The 24,548-nt window shown below is 39.8% G+C and overlaps 1 protein-coding gene across 1 annotated transcript in view; it reads left to right on the forward strand.

Moving 5' to 3' along the window:
- Positions 1–19,527, forward strand: part of DRGX (dorsal root ganglia homeobox) — a 57,612-nt gene extending 38,085 nt beyond the window's left edge. Inside the window, exon 6 of the mRNA XM_089507941.1 lies at positions 19,262–19,527. Coding sequence (XP_089364067.1) covers positions 19,262–19,527 — 266 coding nt within the window. The remainder of the gene's footprint in view (positions 1–19,261) is intronic.
- Positions 19,528–24,548: the final 5,021 nt, after the last annotated feature.

Consider the following 24,548-nt stretch of genomic DNA (forward strand, 5'->3'; position numbering starts at 1 on the left):
ATTTCTTGAATTAGCTCATTCATCTCTTGTCTGATTTTCCCTACTTCTTCAATTAGGTGCATTATCGGATCAGTGATCTTTATCATACATCAGTAGATCCTCTTCTTTGTGTTTACATCTGGGTTTGGATATGTCCTTTTTGTTAGCTGCCATTTTCTCTTGGTTTTCCAGCTATTTCAGCAGATACCAAGCATTCACAAAAAATAATATGGAAAATAATAATAATAATAATAATAATAATGAATATGTATTTATATCCCACCTCTTCCACTTTGAGGATTGAGGCAGGTAACAGCAAAGTGAATATAATATACAACAATAAAAACAACAAGCCCCACAAGACCCCAACTCAACCCTCCCTCCCAACTATAAAATTAAACAGTAAAAAAAGGTTAAATAGTACATAACAATACATCAAAGTTAAAAAAAACAAATCACAAATAAGAAAAATAATAAAAGGAGGGGGATTCAATTGTTTCTGGACATTATCAATCAGGGAAGGCCTGCCAGAAGAGAAAGGTTTTTGTCGCCTTTTTAAAAGCCTTGAGTAAGAACAATTGGTGAATCTCTTCCGGCAGGTCATTCCACGTTTTTGGAGCAGTGACAGAAAAGGACCTCTGGGAGGTCACTGCCCGTCTAGTCTTTTTAGTCTGGTCTGTATTCAAGAAGAGAGAGAAATCAATTATTATATTGCTCTAAAATTCTATAAATAATAATGTAATTTAAGTATCGCAGTTCTAGGATATCCATTAACATTCTACTAAAATTGTCTAAAGTTGACTGTAGCTTTAACAGCATACAAGGGAATCCTATAGACCAATAGATCAATGGACAAATAAGCAAATAGTTAGTTAACCACAAGATTTAATAGTAATAATAAAGCAATTCCTTTAAAGCTTGTGTTTTTCAAATTCCTCTCTTAGTTTGCTGGAAATATCAAAGCATGAGTTAAACAATAAGTTCTCTCATAGTTCTAAACAGCATATAAATAGACAGGCTTAAATGAAGTCTCTTTTGAGGTAAAGTACCACCAGTAAATTGGAATAGTAGCAAACCAGATTATTATATTTGGTGGAATTTAAATATATTTTAAAACTAAAAGCCAAATTCTCAAACAGATAAATACAGTAATACAAATAAACATTGTTACAACTTCTTTATATTTTTCTCCTTACTCTCTCTCTTCTTAGTTTAGAGTTTCTGGTTTCCATTCAGCTTTAGCAAATTTTATTCCAAGGTAGGCAGAAAAGGGGGCGATTCGGAGTAAGGTTTCTTTGTAGAATTTGCCCTTTTCACTTCTGAGTAACTCCTGTTCTTTGTTTTCCACTAGATTTTCCTTTATTCCTGCCACTTATTTTTCTTTCCTTGATCTTTTCCCTTTTCCAATATTTCCAAACAACCTTCTTTAGGGCGTTGTCTAGGGTTATCTGGCATTGTAGTTGATATCTCTCTCTACTCTCTCTACTCTACCTGTCTTTCTTCTTCTTAGTAATTTCCTTACCGTGCTTTGTCTCTTGGGAAAACTATGGCACGTTACAGACGGCCCAGAAGGGGCAGTCTTGCGCCGCTGCTGGTTTCTGCGTCCGGGAACCGCAGCATCCAAACCGCGCGGTTCCCAGATGCAGCAAAGAAGGAGCACAAAAATCGTGCTCCTTCCTCGGCCCCAGAAGAGACGCCGCAAGGCGCTAGTCGTGTACTTACGGCGTCACTTTTGCTGTGCGACGTGCAGACGCAGAGCGTCTGCTACGTCAAAATGGCGGCAGCTGTGTGGAATGGCCGCCGCCATTTTGACGTAGTCATTATGCGCGAGGGCAAGGCGCGTCAGGAAGTGCCGCCCCTCACGCGTAATGACGGCGCCTCATGGGCCCGTCTGTAATGTGCCAAAATCTCTTTATTTCTTTCTCTTCATCATTCTCCCTCCAATAGTCACTTACTTTCTCTCTTTCTCTTTTCTCTATTCTCCACACTCAGTCCTGTCTCTTCTCTCCTTTCCTCTCCGTTTTACAGTGCTAGAAACTCCATTGCTTTCCCGCCTTTTAAAGCTAGGAGGCTTACAGCTTACCGGATACTACAACATACTTAATGTTCTTTTGCATCAGTTTCTTTGCTTTACTGCTTTTCTTTTACTTCAGTTTCTTTGCTTTATGGTTTTTACTTACATTTCTTTGCTTTACTGCTTTTCTGCTTCTTGAAGACAACCTCTGGCAGGAAGCAAGGGGAAATCTCTCATCTGAAGGTAGAAAAAGTTATCTCTCTCGTCTCTTTGAGATAATCTTAAAGAGAAGCTTTAACGTAAGCAGGGGCATTTCTAGCCTTGGGCTAGCCCAAGCGACAACAATGGGAGGCTTTGGTTCTTTGGCCCGAGTGGAAGCGCTGCTTTGGGATGAAACCTCCATGGTTTCCCTCTCGAGGCGTCCGTGTCTTCCTTCAAGGAATCCCTGGCAAACCGTTGAGTTAATCCCTCGTCTCAGATGGGTTATGGATGGGCTAAAGTAAGACCTGTTCCTCCAAGAATCATTGTTGCAGGAGACCAGGTTACAGAGCTCCCCGAACCTGCGTCCTCCTTCAGCGCCTGGAAGTCTCATTTGCTCTATTTTCACCTATTAGAACACTTTCTCTTTTGGGAGAAAACCAAGGCAAAGAAGTTGTTAAGCAGTTCTGCCTCTGTCCTTGTATTTCACCATCTTCTCTATGTAGAGCCTCTTCCATTTGCATGTTCTTCGTCTGGATTTGAATATAGTCAACCCCCTTTTATTATTATTTTTAATCTCTATAGCAAGCCAGAGCTCATTGTACGCTTTAGCTTTTGTGACTTTCTCCCTACAAGTATTTGCAAGTCATTAACATTCTTCTTTGGTGATTTTCCCCTTTCTATCATTTCATGTACACATCTCTTTTAAATCTTTTAACGGGACCATTGTTCAACCAAGTTCTCAATTTTTACCCCAAAATAGCAACCTAAATTCCATTGAGAATTTGATAATGATTGAACAAACCTGGCACTCCTAGTGGCCTCTAGGAGAAGCAATTGAAGGCAAATTGAGAGAGGCAAACTCTAGATAAAGTAAGTTATACAGCACTTTCCCTACTTTTTTGTTCGCCGCTTTGAACAAAATTTTGGAAAAGCGGGTTACAAATAAACTATATTATTATTACTCTTAGCTTCAGCACCGTTTCCATATTCTTGTTCTGTTAGCGGCAGAAGAAGAAGCACATTTGGCTGTAGCATGGTGTTCTTTCTTTCTTTCTTGAATAAATCTACTTAAAGCTGTGTCACAATGTTGTGCTCTGGAGCATTTTGGGAAGGAAGAATGGTAGCTAACTGAGGCAGCTGGGAAGATATACTTATTGTCTATGAATTTCTCTAATCTTCCTGATCTAGGTAAATTCTCCCATTGGTAAAATTCATGTAGAGGAGAAAGATCTACTAGAATGGTCCACTTATGCAATCTGTTGGATTCTGTTTTAAAAAAAACAGCTCTATAGGATTGCTGGAACGGCTGGCATTTCTTTTGTTGCTCTGATCAGTCTCTAGAGAAATGTGATGACTTAGGTGGCTGACAGGCTTGATCCCAAACACTGTCTCCTTGCTGACAGAATTTGTCATTTTTGTCAAATTTGTCAAATTTCATGTGGGGCCAGAATAGTGAGGTGATCAGTGAAGTGAGAGGGAATGTGGTTAAACACAATGGTAGAAGACAGCTTTTAAGCACAACTACTCACAGGGTAGAACGCAGTGTAAAGCCCAGTCTGAGGTATTTATGATGGCCTCAGATGCCCATATGTTGCACCATAGTTGCATGTATGCAGTATCAGTATGTTTAGCCTGGAGAACAGACAGTTAAGAGGTGATATGATAGCTTTGCCTAAATATTTGAGGGAATGTTATATTGAGGATGGAGCAAGCTTGGATTTGACAATGGATTCAAACTACAGGAAAAGAGATTCCACCTCAGCATTAGGAAGAACTTCTTGACAGTAAGAGCTGTTTGACAGTAGAACACACTCCTTTGGAGTGTGGTGGAGCCTCTTTCTTAAAAGGTTTTTAAACAGAGGCTGGATGGCCATCTGTCGGGAGTGATTTGACTGTATTTCCCATGGTAAGAGGGTGAACTGGATAGCCCTTGAGGTTTCTATGAACTTGTATTCATTATGTTTTCCAATTTAATATTATCCAATTTGTCATGTGGCTTCTTGATTATCCTTTTCTCTCTCTCTGCTTTCTCCCTAAAACTGCTTTGTGTATCTAATGGGCCTGTCAAAGGCCTACAGTCTGCCCTTGGAGGGTCTGAAAAATACCACATCCCTAGTAATTGGGGAGATTCCTTTTTCCATTACTGATTTTTAAAACTGGGATAACATGAAATGTATACCAGAACCCTACTGCTATCTTTGACTGGAGATGACTATGAGGCTCCACTGCATATCCATCTAACCAGGGATGACTGGACTTTGTGCAAAGAGGCCCATATCCTGATACATCTTTTTGTATAGAGAAAGAATAAATGGTTTCAGAGCTTGTTGGAAGAAGAGGTAGGTTGCAGGTGTAATACATTTTAAAATTAAAATTATTTCTGATTTCCTTTAATTCTTTTGTGAAAAGTACTCGGTGAATCATGTTGTTATTGAAGTAAGCAAGCCAAACTAGCTGAAGTATTTCTTGCAATTAAAAAATCCTCTTCGCAGAGATGAGGCAGGACTAATTTAATTTTTCCTGTCAGTCTCTCTGTTGCAGATCAATTAAACTGTCAAGTGGATCAAATATTTCAGACTGTATTTATTACATTAAGTATTTATGTCTAGGCTCAGCCTTTCAAGAATGATGTAATACAAAAACAGTAGGTGCTTCAGATCAATTTTGCAGAATTTGCTGTAACCTAATGGAGACCTAATTGTATGTTTTAATTTAGAATACAAGAGACAGCAGGTTCTTGAAACAATTTAGCAAAGGCCCAATTCAGTTGGCTTTTACAACCTGGCAGAAAAGTAAGTCTGTCTTCTGGAGATTAAAATAAGTCTTCCCTTTCTAGTCATGTTCATTATCCTTGTGAGAAATTGTAATGAGATAACAGCAGTAAAACTAAGCCATAACGTTACTGGATCCAGCTCTAAGATCCTTGTTCTATGTGTGACTTCCACTGTATCAGATGTATTATTGAAAACATGTTGGGGCATCTCTTGCTACAGGCTCTTTGTATTTGTGAAAACTGCTAATACTGGATAGAAAGCTGGGAGAGGAACATTTTAAAATAGCAGGTTCAGTCTGTTCTATCCCATCTGCAATATCATGCAAAATGCAAGCAGTGTTTTTAGTATTATTTGTGGAAATCTTTTATAGGCTCGTACATACATGCGGGAAAGTCCAGACTGGCGGCGGCCTGTTTTCCTGTGGAGGGACGCTGCAGCAAACAAACTGCCCAGCCTCCCTCTGCCCCAAAAAGAGCCCAGAAAAAAATGGGTTCTTTTTGGGTCTCTGCGATGTCACAAATGTGTCATTGGTGCACTCATGAAGTAAGCAACGACGTCTATGCGCTGTAGATCGTTTATGTCAAGATGGCCATCCCTGTGTGGATGGGAGGCCGGCATAATGGTGGTGGCGGCGGCACGTTCTAGGGTTCTAGACTGTGCGGTTGCTGCGCAGTCTGGAAGCGTAGAATTGGCCCAAGGATTTCACTTTCTGCTCGTCTGTCCCCGGCCATACTTTCCACAGGCATTAGAGAAGGCAGAGGCAACTTTCTGGGACATTTTAACAGAATTACAGTTGTCCCTCCATATTCACTAGGATTAGGGGAACAAGGCCCCCGTGAATATGGAAAAACTGCAAATAACAAAAACACTGTTTTTACCTGAGAGGACACCTCTCTAGGAATCTCTAGGTCCTCCAGTGCAACTCTGTGGTCAATGTCCAACATACACTGACCATAGAATGGCACTGGAGTAGCTACAAATGGTCTTTCAGTGCAACTTTTAGTTAAAGTTGACCACAGAGTTGCACTGCAGGACCTAGACAGTCCTAGAGAGAACATATTTATGAAATCCATGAATAATCAAATCCGCAAATATCAAATCCGCAAATATGGAGGGATGACTGTACATTAAAGAAGGAGATATATTACTATCTCCTTCTCAAAACTAAATGGGCATCTCAACTAATTGTATGTTAGAACATGTTATTTATCTGGTGACAGTGTGATTTAGCTACTTTTTTTTTAGTTGACTGAAGTAAAACATTATGGAACGAGTGTAGTATAGTGGACTCAGATGCCTGCTTAGATATAATGTTGAGCTGCATGATTTTGGACTATATTACCTCTTAGCCTAAACTACTTCACAAGGTTGTTGTGAAGATTCACTGACACACTGAGAAAGTTAATAATTATATATACAAAATTAAGATCACTCACTTTCATCTCTAGCAGTTCTCTTTCTGTCTGTTACCAACTACATTAGTGAGAGTATTCACAGGATTATTACTGCCCACTTTAGAGTGGCTAATGAAGCTAGATTACAAGATTACTCTCCTCATATGTGTACCAAAGCAAGGTTTTCAGACAAATTGGCCTGTTACAGACTGCCAAAATAAAGCTGCTTCGGGTCTCTTTGGAGGTATGCTGTTTAAATGATGCATGCACCCTAAGAATCCAGAAGCTGCACCAAAGCTGCACTCCAGTGCTTAAGAATGGAGTGTGGCTTTGGCGCGACCTCCGGACTCTTAGGACCCATGCATCATTTAAACAGCATACCTCCAAAGAGACCCGAAGGAGCTTTATTTTGGCAGTCTGTAACAGGCCATAGAGTCTGCATCTTATTTTGGTGCTCTGTTCTCTGGAAGATTTGTTTTCATGGTGTTATGAAGGATGAGAAAGTGAGGACATTTAAGAATTAATCCTGATTTAAATGTGACTATATAAAATAAATGTTACACTAAATGCATTAATTATTCGGGGGGATACATTCCAAGTCCCCTAATAGATGTCTGAAACCACAGACAATACCAAACTCTATACCAGTAATGTTTTTGAACTATCATTGACCACAGGTAAATGAAACTGTAACCAGCAAAACCACAGATAAGGAGGGACTGTGGCCCAAAAAACATTGGTCAAATGACATGGATTCCGGCTGCAATGACACCACATCATTTGGAAAGAATTTGTCCAAGAAGGAGCAGACAGAATCCGCTCCTTCCGGGAGCCCAGTTTAGACCCATGGCGTTCAGAGCCCAGATGAGGATTGGGCGCATGTGGTTGCTGTGCAAATGGCGCCTGTGCGGCCTCATGCGGATTTATTCAGCCTGTCTGTAGCAGGAGGCCTATGTTATAATTTTGGACAGTGGCTGAAAGCAGGTAACTTAAATCTCCGAAAGCAAAACCATAGATAAGGGTGGACTACTATATATTCATGTACTTCTTTTCTTTGTTCCTCTCCTTGTTGGACAACATAATGGCTAAATTGTCTTTGCTTGCGATTGCACAGCTCTAAACAAAGCTTATTCAAGCAGTTCTGTAATGGTTTTAAATCAAGAAGACTGATAGGTTTCTCATTTCTCAACATATTTTTAATGTCATCTTGTTTGACATACACATATCTGGCATCTATAAATTCCATATTTTTAAAAAGGGAGCCCAGTCTTCATGAAAGCATTGGCACTTTATGCTTCTCATCCATTCAAATTTTATACATACCAACATATATATGAGCATTGTGTGCCAACAGCTAGTTCCACAGCATTTTGTTTGGCTATTCTAATTTTTGCAGTAACAATTCTTTGCACAGGCCCTGGAATGGACTTGTCGCTTTCTAATTTCTCAACATATTTCTCATTTCTCAACATATTTTTAATGGCACCTTGTTTGACATACTCACATATCTGACATTTATAAATTCCATATCTTTAAAAAGGGAGCCCAGTCTTCATGAAAGCATTGGCACTTTATGCTTCTCATCTGTTCAAATTTTATACATACCAACATATATATGAGCATTGTGTGCCATCAGCTAGTTCCACAGCATTTTGTTTGGCTATTCTAATTTTTGCAGTAACAATTCTTCGCACAGGCCCTGGAATGGGCTTGTCACTTTCTAAAAGGGAATGTTATGGGGACAGGAGGCAGCAAAGAACGCTGTTTATCACACAGCAAGAATGCTGCCGCTGCCACTGATCATTCCCATCATGTTCTGGATTTAAATCACACCCTCTGGGACGCATCCAGAACATGATGGGAATGAGCAGCGGCAGTGGCAGAATGCTCGCTGTGTGGTAAACAGTGTTCTTTGCTTCCTCCCACCCCTATAACGTTCCCTTTTGGAACATGACAGGCCCATTCCAGGGCCTGTGTGATAAAGTTATGCATTATTATGTGGTGTTTTGAACAGCAGAACAAAAAGATTTAATAAATTAAAAAAGGTAATGTTTTGCTTGTAAAGGCATATCATATAACCATAGTTATAAATCATGTTTTCCCCTTAATTCTTCTACTATATTCTTACCATTTCCACTTCACTTGCACAATTCTTCTTCCAACACTTCTTTCCCAATATGTCTTAATTAATCAGCTTTTCACAGTGTATTTTTCATTTTTCATTTCCCATACTGTACAACTAAATTATTACAACTGAAATAGCTTTCTGTTTTTTATATATACTATCATTTCTTGGTCTGTACAGTTCTTCTTTTACTGGTCTTTGTGTTCAGAAGCTTTTAAATATCCCATTATTCTTATCCCATGATTTTGATAGGTTCTCTCATTTTTTTAAAAAAAATTGTAGCCTCTGTTGAAGTCCATGATTCCATGGAGTTTATCATACCACCTCTATTCTTGCTGCAGTTGCATTAATGAAGAGAAGTGCATATACACTGATTTGGGAGTGCTCTTATCACATGTCCTTCCATTAGCATGATGGGGCTGTTGCTGGCCCCTTGTGCTCTCTTCTACCCTTTCTTTAACATGCCCCTATGCCCTACCCAAGAGTGCCTTTCATTTTTGTGTGTGTATATTTTTTAAAATACAATTCCGGAATAATGTGAATGCAGTTTAACAAAATCAAAACAAAAAGAACGTTTTAAAAAATAATAAAAAAGGCTGTTCTTCAGTAGTGAAGGGGAGAGGGGAAGACACTGACACCATGTGATCAAGCAGTAATGGACCTGCTGCAGGAGTAACTTCCTGCACCTGAGGACTAGCATTATACTTGTGCCCCTGAGATATTATTGATTGGCTTTTCCATCAATGGCAAGGTACAGGCTAACCACGCTTGAAGGCACTATTATCAAATTTATATGGCGATTTAAGAGCCACGTGTGATAAAGTACCATGTTATTACTATTATTAATTAATATTAATAAATTAAATAAATAAATTTATATTATTTATTAATATCCCACCTTTCTTCTGGTATAGGGACTCAAGGCAGCTAACAAAATTTAAAACATTACATGTTAAAAACAATACAAAGCATTAAAATGTAAATACAAAGTTTAAAAAACAATTAAACAATTTTAAACAGTTAAAACACTACATATTAAGATATAAAAATATAGGCTACATCCACACTGCAGAAATAATCTGGTTTGACACCACTTTAACTGCCATGGCTCAAGGATATGTAATTATGGGAACTGTAGTTTTGTGAGACTTTTAGCCTTCTCTGTCAGAGAGCTCTGGTGCTACAAAAATCTACAAATCCCAAGATTCCATAGCCTTGAGCCATGGCAGTTAAAGTGGTGTCAAACTGGATTATTTCTGCAGTATAGATGCAGCCATATTAAAAAATTGTATACAAAACTCTATAAAAACTTTGCACAGCATTTAAAGTCCAACCCTTGTTATACAATATTAATCTTTATTTATTTGGAGTATTTATACCCCGCTCTTCAGTCATAAAGGCTCTCAGAGCAGCTTACAATTTAATTTTTTTTATTAGACAGTTCCCTGCCCTCAGGCTTACAGTCTAAAAAGACATGGCACAAAATAAGAAGGGAATGGTGGTGGGGAAGGGATCAGGTTCATTGGTTCCTCTCTCCCTCTGGGGCCATGGCAACAAAAACAATTATGTCTTTATAAAAAGACAGAAAAAGATAGGCTGGAGGGATGGGCTGGAGGGAGGGCTCTTCATCTTACTTGGGCTAGGCTCGATGAAGCTGGAAATAACCGACAACATATAGTGCACATTCTCAAAGCTAATTTTGTGTTAGCAATTCTGTTTTAAATCTTTGAAAATCTATGCCTAGCCATCTCTATTCTGTTGCAATTGGCCCCCTGTATCTGTAGGGATTATGTTCTGGACCCCTTACACACACACGCGTGCACGCAGGACCTTGTTGCACCGCTTAAATAACCTGGCTTACCTCTTCCAAACTGAAGTCTAATTTGGACTGCAGCTGGATTTTGTAGCCGAAGCTGCCAAGTGAGTCCAGCCCGGGTTCCCAGTGCACTTTGGCAGCCACTTTTTGAACTCAGAAAGCTCCTAGTTTTGAAATGAGGCTCCTGAAGCACATCTGGGACCCAGGCCGCAGCTGGGCTGGATTCACCTGGTGGCTTTGGTGGCAAAATCCTTGTGATATCACCCAGCTGCAGTCCAATTAGACTTCAATTCGGAAGAGGTAAGCCAGGTTATTTACGTGGTGCAATAAGGTCCACAGATAGCAAAAAGTACGGGAACTCAAGTGCCATTATTGTCAATGGACACACAACCTATACTGTATATGACTATGTTGGTGAAGCTATGTGCACATTCTGCCATTGACAACAATGGGTGTTTTGTCCCAAGAGCAATACTATGGACTTTGGGTGTAGTAAGGCCTCTTGGCTCTCAGGAACACAGCCAGAACAAAAGACTTGTCCACAAATTTCTTAAGTTTCAAAAGCTTTACTGGTTATAAACACAAAACATGAAACTGATCTCCTTTTTCTCAATAGTCCTTCCTAAATACCTTGCTCTCTCTTCTTGGTGGATTCTATCTTTCTTCTTCTGAGGACTTCTTTCTTCTTTTGTGGACTTAACTTTGTCAAAGGAAAATACTCTCTCCAGGTCTGACTTGGCTGAAATCTTACTACACACTGAAACTAGCTGGAGAGAAACAGTAAGAGACCCTGGGATTTCCCACAATCCTTGCCTTTCTTAAAGCTATAGATCTCTATTTCCCCTTCTAAACTAATACATAGAAAAGCTAATATAATCTCAACTAAATATATGTCTCAAGAGCATCAAAGATGCTCTGGAGGCATGACACTCCCCACCAAAACTCTTAATGAGTTTTCCATATAACTTTATATTAACTTTAAATACTAACACTGGTACATGTGTTTACATTTCAAGTCTCTAAATAACATTGTCATTGCAAAGAAAGACCAAGTCTGATATTGGTCTATCAAATGTCTTTCTGCCTGTTTCTTTGGCTATTCTAACTTTAACTTTGCGAACTTTTCCATCGTCGCTTGGGATTGCTTTCTTGATGACTCCGAGTGGCCAGCTATTTTTTGGAACTTCTTTTTCTTTTAACAGTACAACATCTCCAGTTTTTAAATTGGGCTGGTTGTCTAACCATTTTGTCCGCTTTTGTAAGAGTGGTAGGTATTCTTGATGCCATCTTTTCCAGAAAGCATTGGCTAGTACTTGACTCTGCTTCCAATGATTCTTGTAAACCCCTTGGAGATCTGATACTCTTGCGGGATCTGTCCATTCTGCAGTTTTGAATGTAAGCAGTGTGGCTGGTGATAGTATAAATGGATTCTCTGCGTCTGTAGACACTGGCACAAGTGGGCAGCTGTTGACGATGGAAGATACTTCTGCCATAAGTGTGACCAATACTTCATGTGTTAGGTAGTTCACCTTTGACAGCAATGAGTTTAAAATTCTTCTAGAAATGCCTATCCTACGCTCCCATGCTCCAACCATATGAGAAGCATGTGGGGGATTAAATAACCATACACACTTTTCTTTTTTCAGAAATTCTTGTAAATCTGGATCAGTAACAGTCTTTGCTGGCCATTTCAGTTCTTTACAAGCACCTTGAAAATTAGTTCCACGATCTGAACGGATGATTTTAGCTGGACCTCTTAAAGCAAAAAACCTTCGTAGAGCATTAATGAAAGATGATGTGTCCATAGATTCAATTAATTCAATATGAACTGCCCTAATGGATAGGCATGTAAATATTACTGCCCACCTCTTACTGTTAATTGCTCCACCTTTGGTTTTACAAGTAGAAATTGTCCATGGACCAAAAACATCTATGCCTATGTTAGTGAATGGCGGCCCCATATTTAACCTATCCTGAGGCAAGTCAGCCATTTTCTGATGACTGCACTTTCCTCTCTGTTTCTTGCAAGTCACACAATGCTGTATAACTTTGTTGACTAACCTTTTTAAACCGACTATCCAGAAACCGGCTTCTCGTACCGCTCCTTCTGTGAAATGTCTGCCTTGATGTTGTTTTCTTTTGTGACAATGCTGAACAAGTAGCATTGACACATGATGCTTAGCAGGAAGTATGATGGGATACTTCTCAGGATTTTTTATTTTAGCTTTAGACAGTCGGCCCTCTACTCTGAATAAACTGTTGTCTTTAAAGGTAAGACTTAAAGGTCATATAGAACTGGTTTTAGGCATTGGCCTTCCTTGTTTTGTGCAAGTTATTTCTTCCTGGTAGTTTTCAGCTTGTACAGTCTGGAAAACTATTAACTCTGCCTTCTCTCTGTCTTCAACAGATGTAGCTTCCTTATCATGAAAACGTAGGAAATGAATAAGACCTTGCTAGATGGGCCCATGATGAAAATCTAGAGAATCGATGCGAACCCAGTGTCTTAGCCTTAGGGATGTTTGATGCCAAGACTGTTATAGAGGGTATAACTTCTTTATCTGTGTCTGGATCTTGCAACTCATAAGTTTCTGTTGTGGAACTTATATAGTCTGGGTCTAGCAAAAATGAAGGACCGTGTAGCCAGCTTGAATCTTGAAGTTTGCCTGCTGGAATGACTCTGGATCCCTGGTCGGCAGGATTGAGGTCTGTGGGTATGCGAAAAGGTAATGGGGCAATCCAGTTACCTTTGTCATCTTGCTGGCAGTGCCGTTCCATGATGCTCAGGAACTGCTTGTCTTTAATGGATGGGGCGAGTTGTTCATCACGGAAGGTGGTCTGGAAGAGTGTAGGCTTGAAGTTAGTGGTGTCCAGTTGGTGTATACGGATGTGAGCGGAACATACCTCCAGCTGAGAGGGCCAACCTCTGTCCACTAGTGTTGTCGCAAAGGTCTTTATTCTTGTTGGTATTCTTTTGCAGTTCAAACAAACTGGACCTACGATGGCCCAACCTAAAGACATCTGGTGAGCGAAAGGTGTTCCTGCTGGGCCTGTCACTTGCCGCTTGATATGCAATAAATCTGGGCAGTCCGTACCTATTAGTAATAGGATTTCTGCTTCAGGATCTCACTCTGGAATCTTGTGGGCTATTTGTTTTAAGTGAGGATGATGAAGAGCAATCGATTTGGTTGGAATCTGGTCTTTGTTCCTGGGGATGGACTTACACTCCATTAGCATAGGCAGCTCGAATCTTTTGCCATTGTGCAATGTCTCTACTATGAAACCTGATGTGCTCCTCCCCACCATAACTTGATTTCCTGTGCAAGTTGTCATGACATATTCTATCTCTTGAGTCTGGATATCAAAGAGTTCAAAGAATTCTGGAGCTGCTAGTGAAGTATCACTTTGTATGTCTAAGACAATGTAGATCTTCCTGGAGGCTTCAGGGTGCCCATTTGGGAACACCTTGGCCAGGCATACTGGATGGCATGATTGCACTTTACCTGGTTCTTGACACAGGGCTGTACAACTGGTACCTGCTTTCTTGACTTCTGAAGAAGTTACTGTCTCTGGTTGAGGTGTTGTTGGCTCAGCAGCTGTTTTCTCCTGCTTTCGTAGTGGTTGGACTCGATGCAACGCTGTGCAGTGTCTAGTACTGTTGCATTCTAGACATTTTACCTTTTCATTACAGTCTTTGGCTCTGTGCTCTTTAGATGTGCAACATTTGAAGCATATCCCTTGTTCCTTTAACAAGGCAATGCGGTCATCATATGGTTTTTTGCGAAATTCTTTACAGTCACTGATAAGGTGCAGTGCCTTGTGTATTGGACACAAGGATTCAGTTGTTGATTTGGAGAATGAAGTCTCAGTTTTCTTGACTGAGATGGTTTGCTTGGCTCTAGGTGCTTTAGAAGGACTCTTTTCAGTTTTGGAAGCCTGGTAAAGATCAAAAAGTCCTGTCTGAGGGTCATTTCTCATATGAGCCATGGTGGCAACAAAATTCACTAAGTGTGACAAGGGTGGATATACTTGGCTGTGCTGTCTTTTATACTTGAAGACTTCCTGACCCCACTTTTCCCTAAGTTGGAATGGCAGCTTTCTTACAATGTCTGCTTGTGACATATGTTGGTCTAAGGAAATGAGACCAGGTAACTGCAGATTATTTTTAGCATTCTGTAGCTCTTGTAAAAGGTCTAAAAGGTCCCACAACTTCTTGCTGTCTCTCATTGTGAGCTGAGGGAAGTCCTTTAATCTACATAGAAGAGAGGTCTCAATCTGAGCTGCACTTCCATATCTCTGGTCCATTCTGCCCCATGCAACTTGTAAGGCTGCCGAAGGGTCTGCTATGTGAGCAGCATAAACTCTTTTTACCTGCTCTGAAGATGAAGGGCCAAGCAAAGTCAGTTCTTCCTTTACAGATAATCCCATATCTTCCATGGCTCCTTGGAAGATGGCTTTCCAGAGGATGTAGTCTTCAGGTTTTTCTGAGAATTTTTGAACACCTTTGTTAAGTCTCTCCTTGGGTTCCTTGTTATAGTTGTGAAGTATGGATCTGGCACATTTTGCAAATGTGGCTTTGAGCCGAGTGAAGCATTGATTGGTTGCTCTTGATAACCCAGGTTAGTAGGAACAGTGGTATTAACTGGGTATGTGACAGGTTTTCTTTGTCTGTTGAAGGACTGGCTCTGGTACGGCACTGAGGCAGGCACTGAGGTCTGTACTAAAGGTGGTACTTCTGCAGGCTGAACAATGGGTGCAGCAGCTGGCGTTAGAAGTGTGTTGGGCTGAATCTCCTTTGCCTTGGGGTCTAGTTGTTGACCAGCTAAATAGGAAATCACCTTCTGTTTAGGATCTTCTTCTCCTAGGTTAGACAGGTCAAATGCCAGCGATTTCTCTTTGAGACCTTGTTCCAAGATCTGAGCCTTTTGTTTTAGCTGTTCTGACTTTGCTATTTGTTCCAAGGTTTCCAATTCAGCTGTCATTCTAGCTTGCTCTATTTTGAGTTCTTGTTTTCTTTTGGTGTGTTCCATTACGAGTTCTTGTTTTCTTTTGGTCTGTTCCATTATGAGTTCCTGCTTCCTTTTGGTCTGTTCCATTATGAGTTCCTGCTTCTTTTTGGAAAATTCTGCCTGTTTTGCAGCTGCTGCCACCTCAGCCTTTGCTTGGAGAGCTATCATCTCCAGCTCCGCTCCTACAGACCTTCGTGAGGAGCCACTACTACAGGAAGTGGTTTTGGAACTCCTGGTCTTGTGGGAATGCTGGGATGAAGTCACTTCTGAAGATGCCAAGCTTGGTGCTTTGCTTGTTTGAGGCTTTATTTCTTTTTTTGAGCCTTTGTGGGAGAGGTTGACAGTTTTTCCTCTGTTACGATGGCTGTCTCTGGTAACTGTTGAGATTCAGCTTGTTTTTTTCCCATTGCTGAATTTGGTCATCTAGACTTCGAATAGCTTTGCTGAAGTCTCCTTCTTCAAGCTCTGATTGATCCTTTATTTCTGCCTTCTTGTTTAAGGCTTCTGGAGTATTTATACGGCTTAGCAGCTGGAAGATGCGCTCTAACAGTGCATTCCAGCTTGCAAAGTGGTGCATCATATTTTCTTTTAATTCAAATGTTGCTTCAGTGCTTAATGCCTGTTGGCTTGTCTTCATGTCTTATTGCAAAGCTGACAAGACATTTTTTCTCTTTTCCTGAAGAGAAGCTAATTCTTCTTCTATATTTTGTTCCATCTTTGCAGTGAGTTTCCTAGTTCTCACTGATTTGGTTTTTGAATCTGCAATTTCAGTTTCAATAAGCTCTTCAGATTCCATGTTCTCCTGTTACAGTATTAGGACTCTCCTGCAGGGGGCGGTGAACAGTCTTCACAACGAGGACTGAGCTATGGGTGCCTGACTGCTTCCAGGATTTCCCGCCCTTTTTAGCTCTCCTGCAAATGCAGACTGCTTAGGCCTTTTGCATGCAAAGTTTTTATAATTGCAACAGTTTGCACAGACCTGGGTTGCTTAGCATACACACAAACGGTTGCAAAGGGCTTTAGTTGCTCTGGTCTTTGCTATCTAGTCTTCCAACTGTCGGTTAGGAAAACTCCCCTTCTTGGCTGGCTCTGTTAGCAGAGCTTTCTTTATCTGGACCTGGGAAAGAGCTTTCCTTTGACTGGCTCTGTTAGCAGAGTTTTCTTTATCTGGACCTGGGAAAGAGCTTTCCGACTGGCTCTGTTAGCAGAGCCAGTCAAAGGAAATCCATGGATGAGGGTCGATTGTATTACACAATTGTATCACACAATTGTTGAGCTTCTGCTCATTCAACCAGATTCCAAGTCAAAACTTTCATTTCCTTTTACTAATGATTATTGTTTCCTTAGCATTCGTTTTTAAATCATGGTCATTGGTTACTTCTCTGACTTTGGCACAGTACAGACCACCCAAAAACAGTGGTCTGCAGACGTCCATTTTAACTCCAAAGGGATGCCGCAGCTGCCAAACAGCACGACGCCCCTCCGGATTAAAAAGAACCTGATACTTCTGGGTTCTTCTTGTGGTGCCCAGATTACATCATGAGTCCCCTATGTAAAGATGGCAGCGTCCGTGTGGACGGGACGCCACTATCATGATGCCGCCCACACATAGTAGGGCTCAGGGGCTCAGGACCGTGCAGTTGGTGTGCGGTCCTGAGCCTTACTATTGCCGCCAGGACACCACTTCGTGGCGGTGTGTACCAGGCCTTTATCAAGTTACAGATTGCTTAAATTGTCAGTTACTCGTATTACATCCAGCATATCTGATATTATTGACAATCTCTCCATTAAAAATTATACCATCATTTTGAATCAGCAGGTACACTTGACATAACACTTAAACTGAAAAATTACAAAAACTGCAATCATAATTACACAAACCAATGCAAAAGCAGGTGATTCGAAATGGCGAGACAGTCATACAGAGATGGAGGAAATGATCTGGATTACAAACAGCTTTCAGAAATGCAGCCATTGTTTCTTTGTCCCAGAGTCCTCTAAGGTGTGACCAGATACCTGCAACACCAACAATTAAACAATTTATAATGTTAAAAACATTACAATATTCAGCCTGCAACCTCTGTCTTTACAGTTGGTATAAAATGCTGGTCACTTGGCCACAACACTGGGCCTGATATTTACACTTATATGTTTTTTCTCCCATGTAACCTAATCAAGATGGTTTTTAATGTTTTAGTCTGTTTTATTTTTAACATGTTGTAAGGTACTTTGAGTCCTATCACCTTTTTAGTTTCTCCAAAACTCTTTAACACACTTTTCAGTTACTTAGATTGCTGTGAATTCGTTGATCAGCTTTGAATTTTGGATGTTTTCCCTTCGTGATTATTATTTATTATTATACTATTCATTTATTGTCCTGCCTTTCCCTCAATAATAGAACTCAAAGCAGTTTACAACATATTAATATAATATAGATCAAAATAAAACAAACCATCAATAAAATATGTAAACATTATTTAAAAGACAATTAAACAACTTATAATGTTAAAACTATTACAGTTCATTAAAAAAAGATATACAAATCACAAAACAGTACAGTACAGCATGGAAAGCCCATCTCAATCAGTTTCTAAAAACCTGATGGCCTAAGAATGTTTTGACTTGGTGACAGAAAGAGAGCAAGGAGGGAACCATCTTAGCCTCTCTAGGGAGGGAATTTCAGAGCCTGGAAGCAGCCACTGAGAAGGCCCTTTCCCTTACTCCCAACAAATGGGCCTGAGAACATGGTGGATCATAGAGAAGGGCCTCTCCTGAATATCCTTGAACTTTAACAGGTTCATAAAGGGCAATCCAGCCTTTCAAATAGGCTGGATCCAACTCTTTGCTTTTCATTTACATTGAGTAATGTAAATGATGGTAATGAATACAGCATTAACATGACAGAGACCTGTAGTCCAGGACTATACTCATCTGGTGTGGTCAGTATGTCGATGTCAATAATTTCATCAAAGAAGTCATGAAATCCTGCATGGGCAATTGTATTTGTTACACATTCCTGATTCTACTTTTAATCCAGACCATAAAACGGAGATGGGCTGGTCAGCCACACATTGCCAACCTCTTATTAGACGTCAGAGCTATAGCTCTGTTAGTCTAGAATATCAATATGCAATGGGATCTTGTAGTACCTTTGAGATTGGCAGTGCAAAAGAAGTTGTAGCATAAGCTTTTGTAGACTTGGTCTACTTCCTCAGATGCATGAAAATAGAATAATAGAATAACAGAATAATTGAATCATAGAGTTGGAAGAGACCACAAGGGCCAGCCACAAGGGCCATGCAGGAACTCACAATCAAAGCATTCCCGACAGATTGCCACCCAGCCTCTGTTTAAAAATCTCCACAAGAGAAGACTCCACAACTCTCCAAGGGTGTGTGTTCCACGCCAAGTCTATGAAAGCTTATAATACAACTTATTTCACAGTATCAAAGGTTCTATAAGATTTCTTTGCATACTCTTATAACAAGTTGCATTTCCAGTGTGATTGGTGTTCACCATTTGTCTCAATCCAATTTAGATGTCCCATATGAGCTGTACCATACTTTGTGGTATTTATTTGAGATCTTGTGCATGTCCTTTCACTGAGAGAGGCTAGACATAAGGTGTAAGTGACAGGAACACAGCTGATTTTGGAACAAAGGAGGTCACCTTGGCTCGATTCCTTACTGATTTGTGTGCAAGCAGCACAAATGGTACTGTTTATTCAATCATTCAGCTTTTACATTTTTTAAAAAAAGCTTGTTCTTATTTTGTTATTATCTTTTATTTCTTTGTAAGTATCCATCACTTTGGGGGTCTTGATGGCCAGAAAAGTGACACATGAATTATATATGGCCAGAACCCTGGGTGATCTAGCCTCAGTTTACTCCAGCTTCCAGGTTTGTTGGTGATTCTGGTGGCAGGTGGTGTTGTTATTTTTTCCCCTCTCCAGGTAGTCCACTGTGCTCTTGCTGTGTTCCTGATCACATGGGTCTCTCCTTCCTTCCCACATATGGCTGTCAGAGTAATCGTACAGCAAGCGTAGCAGCCCTGCGCATGAAAGCCCGAGAGCATTCTGAGGCTGTACTGCAATCAGCTAATCTTCTAGCTTCCAGTAGTCCCAGCCGCATCTCAGCAGGCAAGCCTAGCTCAGAAAATGACTTGGACAACAAACCTCCACTGATGATTGAGCAGAATAACAATGAGAAGAGTGTTTGAGACCCACCTCCCACATTATAATGAACCCAACATACTAAGAAGCCAAATCTATGGGATCTACCTGACCTCTGCAACCATCTGGATTATTTTGCAGATGGAAAAAAAATTGGTAGTTGTCTGCTATCTCAGACACTAGCTTGCTTTAACCATCTCTCTTACTGATGTCTTTAACCTCTTGATGGATTTGATCACATTCCTGGTCGTTCACATTGAATCCCCTTGTGCCACCTGGCATTAGTTCATTCTAAAGTGGAATGGGATTCAGGAGTCCTGCTACAAACAGAGGTCAGAAGTGAAGGACATTTTCTTGCTCATATAGCACTTACTGTGCCCTTGGGGGAAAGGTATATGTGTGTATCAGTCAGTCAGTTTAGTCAGGAGGTCCCTCAGCGTCACCTAACATTCCTCCTTTGATTAAGGAAAATAAAACAGTTATAATAGAAGAACTTCTGCTGTCATTTTAGTGACTGAGAAATCAAGTGTCAAGTTGTGAAGTGGATGAATGGAAGACAGTCTTTCCAAGGCTGAATAAAACCAGTGCAGAAGATGACCTACTGTCTTAATTGCTCAGTGCAAAGACTCCACATTTGATCCACTCTATACGGTGACCTATTATGTGCTGAAAGGGGGCCAGTCATACATGCTGTAAAGGGTTTTTAAAGGACTGGTGGCTCTGATATTATTTATTTATTTATTTATTTATTTATTTATTTATTTATCTATCTATCTATCTATCTATCTATCTATCTATCAATCACAGAACATACCAATCTGAAAAGCAGGCACACAATAAGACTACAAATCATTGGGGCTGAATTTGTACGAATCTGAGACACTTTAATTGATCTGTCAGTTCAACATGGTCACCTCCCTACGTGACCCTTGAGTATGGGATTCAGGAGAACACAAGTATTGGTGAGCAGTTAATCCCAGCCAACACTTCTAAGATATTTTTACTTGAGCTTTAGGGGAAAAGAAAATGTTTAGAAGAATTTACATTTTTAAAGGCATGTCAGGTAAGATTTTAGGAAACACATACCTTTAGATCAGAGGCAGGAATCAAGTGCCTTTTAGATGTTGTTGCACTGCAGCTCTCACCATTCCTCACCTGTCTTGGAAGGTGTCTGCTGAGAGTTTCAGTCCAACAACATCTGGCCAATTTATTTATTTCATATTTTAAATATTTATTCTTCTGGATTGGGAACCAAGGTGGCTGACAAATTAAATCAGTCAAAACCCAACAATACATTTTTAAAAACAATTAAAATAATTACATTTTAAACAGTATAAATTATGTTAAAAGCACACAAAAGTAAAATAAATAAAAAAATAAAACACACCCCAATAAGAAACCTCCCTGTGAATCATTACATATCAAAAGCCTGCTTAAACAGAAGAGTATTTGCCTGCTGATGAAAGGACAGCAGAGAAGGACAAGCTAGCCTCTCACAGAAGGGAGGTTTGTATAGGGAGATATAGGGCCCGTACAGACAGGGCAAAACAAAACTGCTTCAGGTCACTTTGGAAGTATGCTGTTTTAAATAACAAATGCATCTTAACAGGCCAGAAGCTGTGCCAGAGCTGTACTCCAGTCCTTAAGACTGGAGCATGGCTTGGGTGCAGCTTCTGGCCTCTTAGGATGCATGTATCATTTAAACAGCATACCACCAAAGTGACCCAAAGCAGCTTTATTTTGGCCTGTCTGTTTCGGCCCATAGTCTTTCAGCTAGTCTAAACCTATCAGGCTAAATGATTTCCAATCCTGTTTTAGATCAGTGACAGAACAATCTGATACACATTAGCTAAGAAGTAGGTTTAGCTGAATTCAGAGGGTTTACTCCTAGGAAGATATGCAAGCTAAAAAAGTTGGTTTACAAGCTACTATTCCAAAGAGGACTGCCTTGTCCTCTTAGCCCTAAATCCATTTACTGTTCCCAGCAAAAATAGACACACTCAGTGGTGTTTGCTGAATGGTGAATCAACATTTATGTTTGTTGTCGTGTGTTTCAAGTTGTTTGACTTATGGTAACCCTAAGGCAAACCTATCTCAGGGTTTTCTTGGTAAGATTTGTTCAGGGGGGATTTTCTTTTGCCTTCCTCTGAGGCTGAGAAAGGCAAAGGCAAAGCTCTTTATGTAAATCCAGTTTATTCAGTGATTTCCTCTAGTTTGGAATAGCAGGTGGAATATGTTGAACTTGCCATACTGGCAATTACTTTTCAATTTAGCCCCTCACTCCTCCATCACAGCTGAAGCCTACCAACATGCTAACATGTGAGGTGCTGCCTCAAAACTTTGTAGTTTGTGGGCTTCAAATAAGACACAGTCAGCCACTGTGCCAGCAGACCCACTTCATCATCAGTTTGCAACCAAAACTTAGATTTATGGCTTTTAATGTTATGCTTTTCTCAAATTCTCTTGCACATGGCCCCAAGTGTCTGGATTGACTTCTAATGACACTCTTTTTATGGCTTGCCTCATCTCTTACCCTGAGATTTTGGAATAGCTGTCCTGGATTGTCAGTTTGCCTACAAAGATTTGACAACTTTGTAGTCTGTCTATCTAATGATCTAGATTTCCAGTGTCCTTCAAACAAGGCAGTTTACAATACATTTAACAATGCAATCATACACACGCACGCACGCATGCACACACGCACACACACATACATCTACTAATGGGTAAGGCTCATTGATTTCTCTGAGACTTACATAATTATAAGGATGTAGACTTAAAATACAAACAGGCCTGGAAAGACCCTGAAGAGCTGGCCTTGATATCACTGCACCCTTCATGTCAGAAAAAGAAAGTGCACAGTTCATTCATGCAGAGCTTCACCAGTGCACAACCTCCTAGATATGGTTAGGTAGTTTTTCCTTAAAACTATTCTAGGACAAATAGACAAACAACATGCACAGAGTTTCTTTCTGGACTGGAACTTGTGAGGAAACAGGCATAATGCTGAGCTGTTTTTTTAGTATGGAGTCAGTGCTATCTCATTCCATACCAGATGAAAAATACAAGAAATTGTTGTCTCTTATACTGTATTATTAATATTTATCCATGTTTTGATATGTTTGCATTCTATAAGCTGAAGTGGGCAACTAGTATTTAAATGCCAGCATTTTGGATTTCTTTGACTCCAGATTTTCTTCAGCTTCTGCTCTTTAGCATTTATTAGATGAGCAAAAAGGATGCTTCTTCTTGCTAACAAAACCATGCAAATATCTTGGGGAAGAAAAGCAATCATAGTCTCTCATGTCCATGCCAGTTATCATTGGGAATTTTTAATCCATTTATTTTCTAAAATTCCACTATTAAAATTGCCACACATCAGCCAGTTATTGTTTGGGATTTTCAATCTCTGTATTTTCTAAAATTCCACTATTAAAATGGTTTCCCACACACCAGCAATCTCAATTTCATGTTATAATAATCCAGGTGAATTTGGTCCTTCATTCTAATGCTTTGATTAAACTCATTTTTTCCTTCAGAAAGGTATATAAATGAACTGTTGAGCAAATTAAGAATACTTAACAGCATTGCATCTGAAAAGTAGTTATGATGATTAAATTTTCTGTCCTTGAGGATTTTCAGGAAATTACTTTTGATCGTCAATAACACAATTAAGTAAACTGTACACACATTAGCATGAATAATTGATAAGAAATTATGTATTACCATGAAGCACTGATTTAATAATTCATGGTGTGACACTCTAGTGACTGTGCAAAACTGGAGACCATCAGAAAGCCTGCCTGATGCAGCTGAAAAAGCTGCCTGGATGTTTTTCTGTATAGTGATAAGAACGACCTGCTGCATGATCTGTAACACTAAACTGTTGGTTTAATAAAAAAATGCCTATAGGGAAAAGAACCTCAATGAAAATTTTGTATTATTTTTATTTTCAAAATTTTGCACTTCACATATTTGTAGTTCATTGATACAGAACAGAAATGTAATATACACACACACATACACACACAGAGAAGAGGTTTGTGTCACACCCCTTCAGGACAATTCTAATGATACTCAATTTCAGAAAGGCTCAAAAAGATTTCTAATATGAAAATTTCTTCGTATTAGTACACGCAGTAATGGAACTAATGACTCAGTTTTGCTTCTCTGAGTGAAAATATTTAGCAAAGAGTAGAGAGAAATCAGTGATGTAATGGAAGTTCATGCTTCAATTTTGAGTTTTGTGGTCAGTTGTTATTCCAGAAGGTAAACAGAAAATTCTTCCAGTAGTTATACAAAGCATGCAGCTTTAAACTTTGGGTCCCCATAACCTAGGAATATTTGTCCTAACTGACAGGCATTCTGTAATGTTTCAGACAGAGAGACATTTTCCCAGTTTAGAAAAAGGTTAGCCTTTTAAAATGTGAAGAACTGATGAGCTTTAGACCTTCTTTATGCACATGACCTACTACTGGCTTGCAGTGGCAGCAATGGGGCTATGGAACGATGGAAATATTTAACTGAAAGTAAGAACAAACTTAGTCAAGTGTGTTTCTATCATCTCATTGGCTTGGGACACTATGAGCAAGCATGTTACTGAGCTCTTCTTCAGTGGTAGTTGGGTGTTCATTCCGATCTCTGATATTGACCCGGGATAAAGAAATTAGAGCATGAATCAGCATAAGTATGTTTATCCTCCCAGACAAAAATAAGTAAATTGACTGTACCAAAACCAGGTATTTTTTGCCTAATTACAGAAACAGTGCCATTATGCAAGCAATTAATGTTAATAGGTAAACATGTGATTTATAGATAAAATGTGATGCAGCATGTGTGGAATGCATACAGAGGCAAGGGCATGACTGTAAAAATCAGTCCTGCTTATTAAGAATTTTGAAGAGCCCTAGGAGATAGGCAGAGAAGAAACAAAATTTTGGTGGGTTACAGACCACCATAAGGGACATCCTTAGGGCATCCCATTTTGAAAAAGGGGCGTCTCTTCCAGACGCCCCTACTCCTATTACGAACAGAGTCCATAACAAATGGCGGCGGCCTTTCCACACGG

This window comes from Sceloporus occidentalis, unplaced genomic scaffold (assembly GCF_023333645.1).
Source record: "Sceloporus occidentalis isolate IW3139 unplaced genomic scaffold, rSceOcc1.0.p SCAF_2, whole genome shotgun sequence".
Classification (NCBI taxonomy): Eukaryota; Metazoa; Chordata; class Lepidosauria; order Squamata; family Phrynosomatidae; genus Sceloporus; species Sceloporus occidentalis.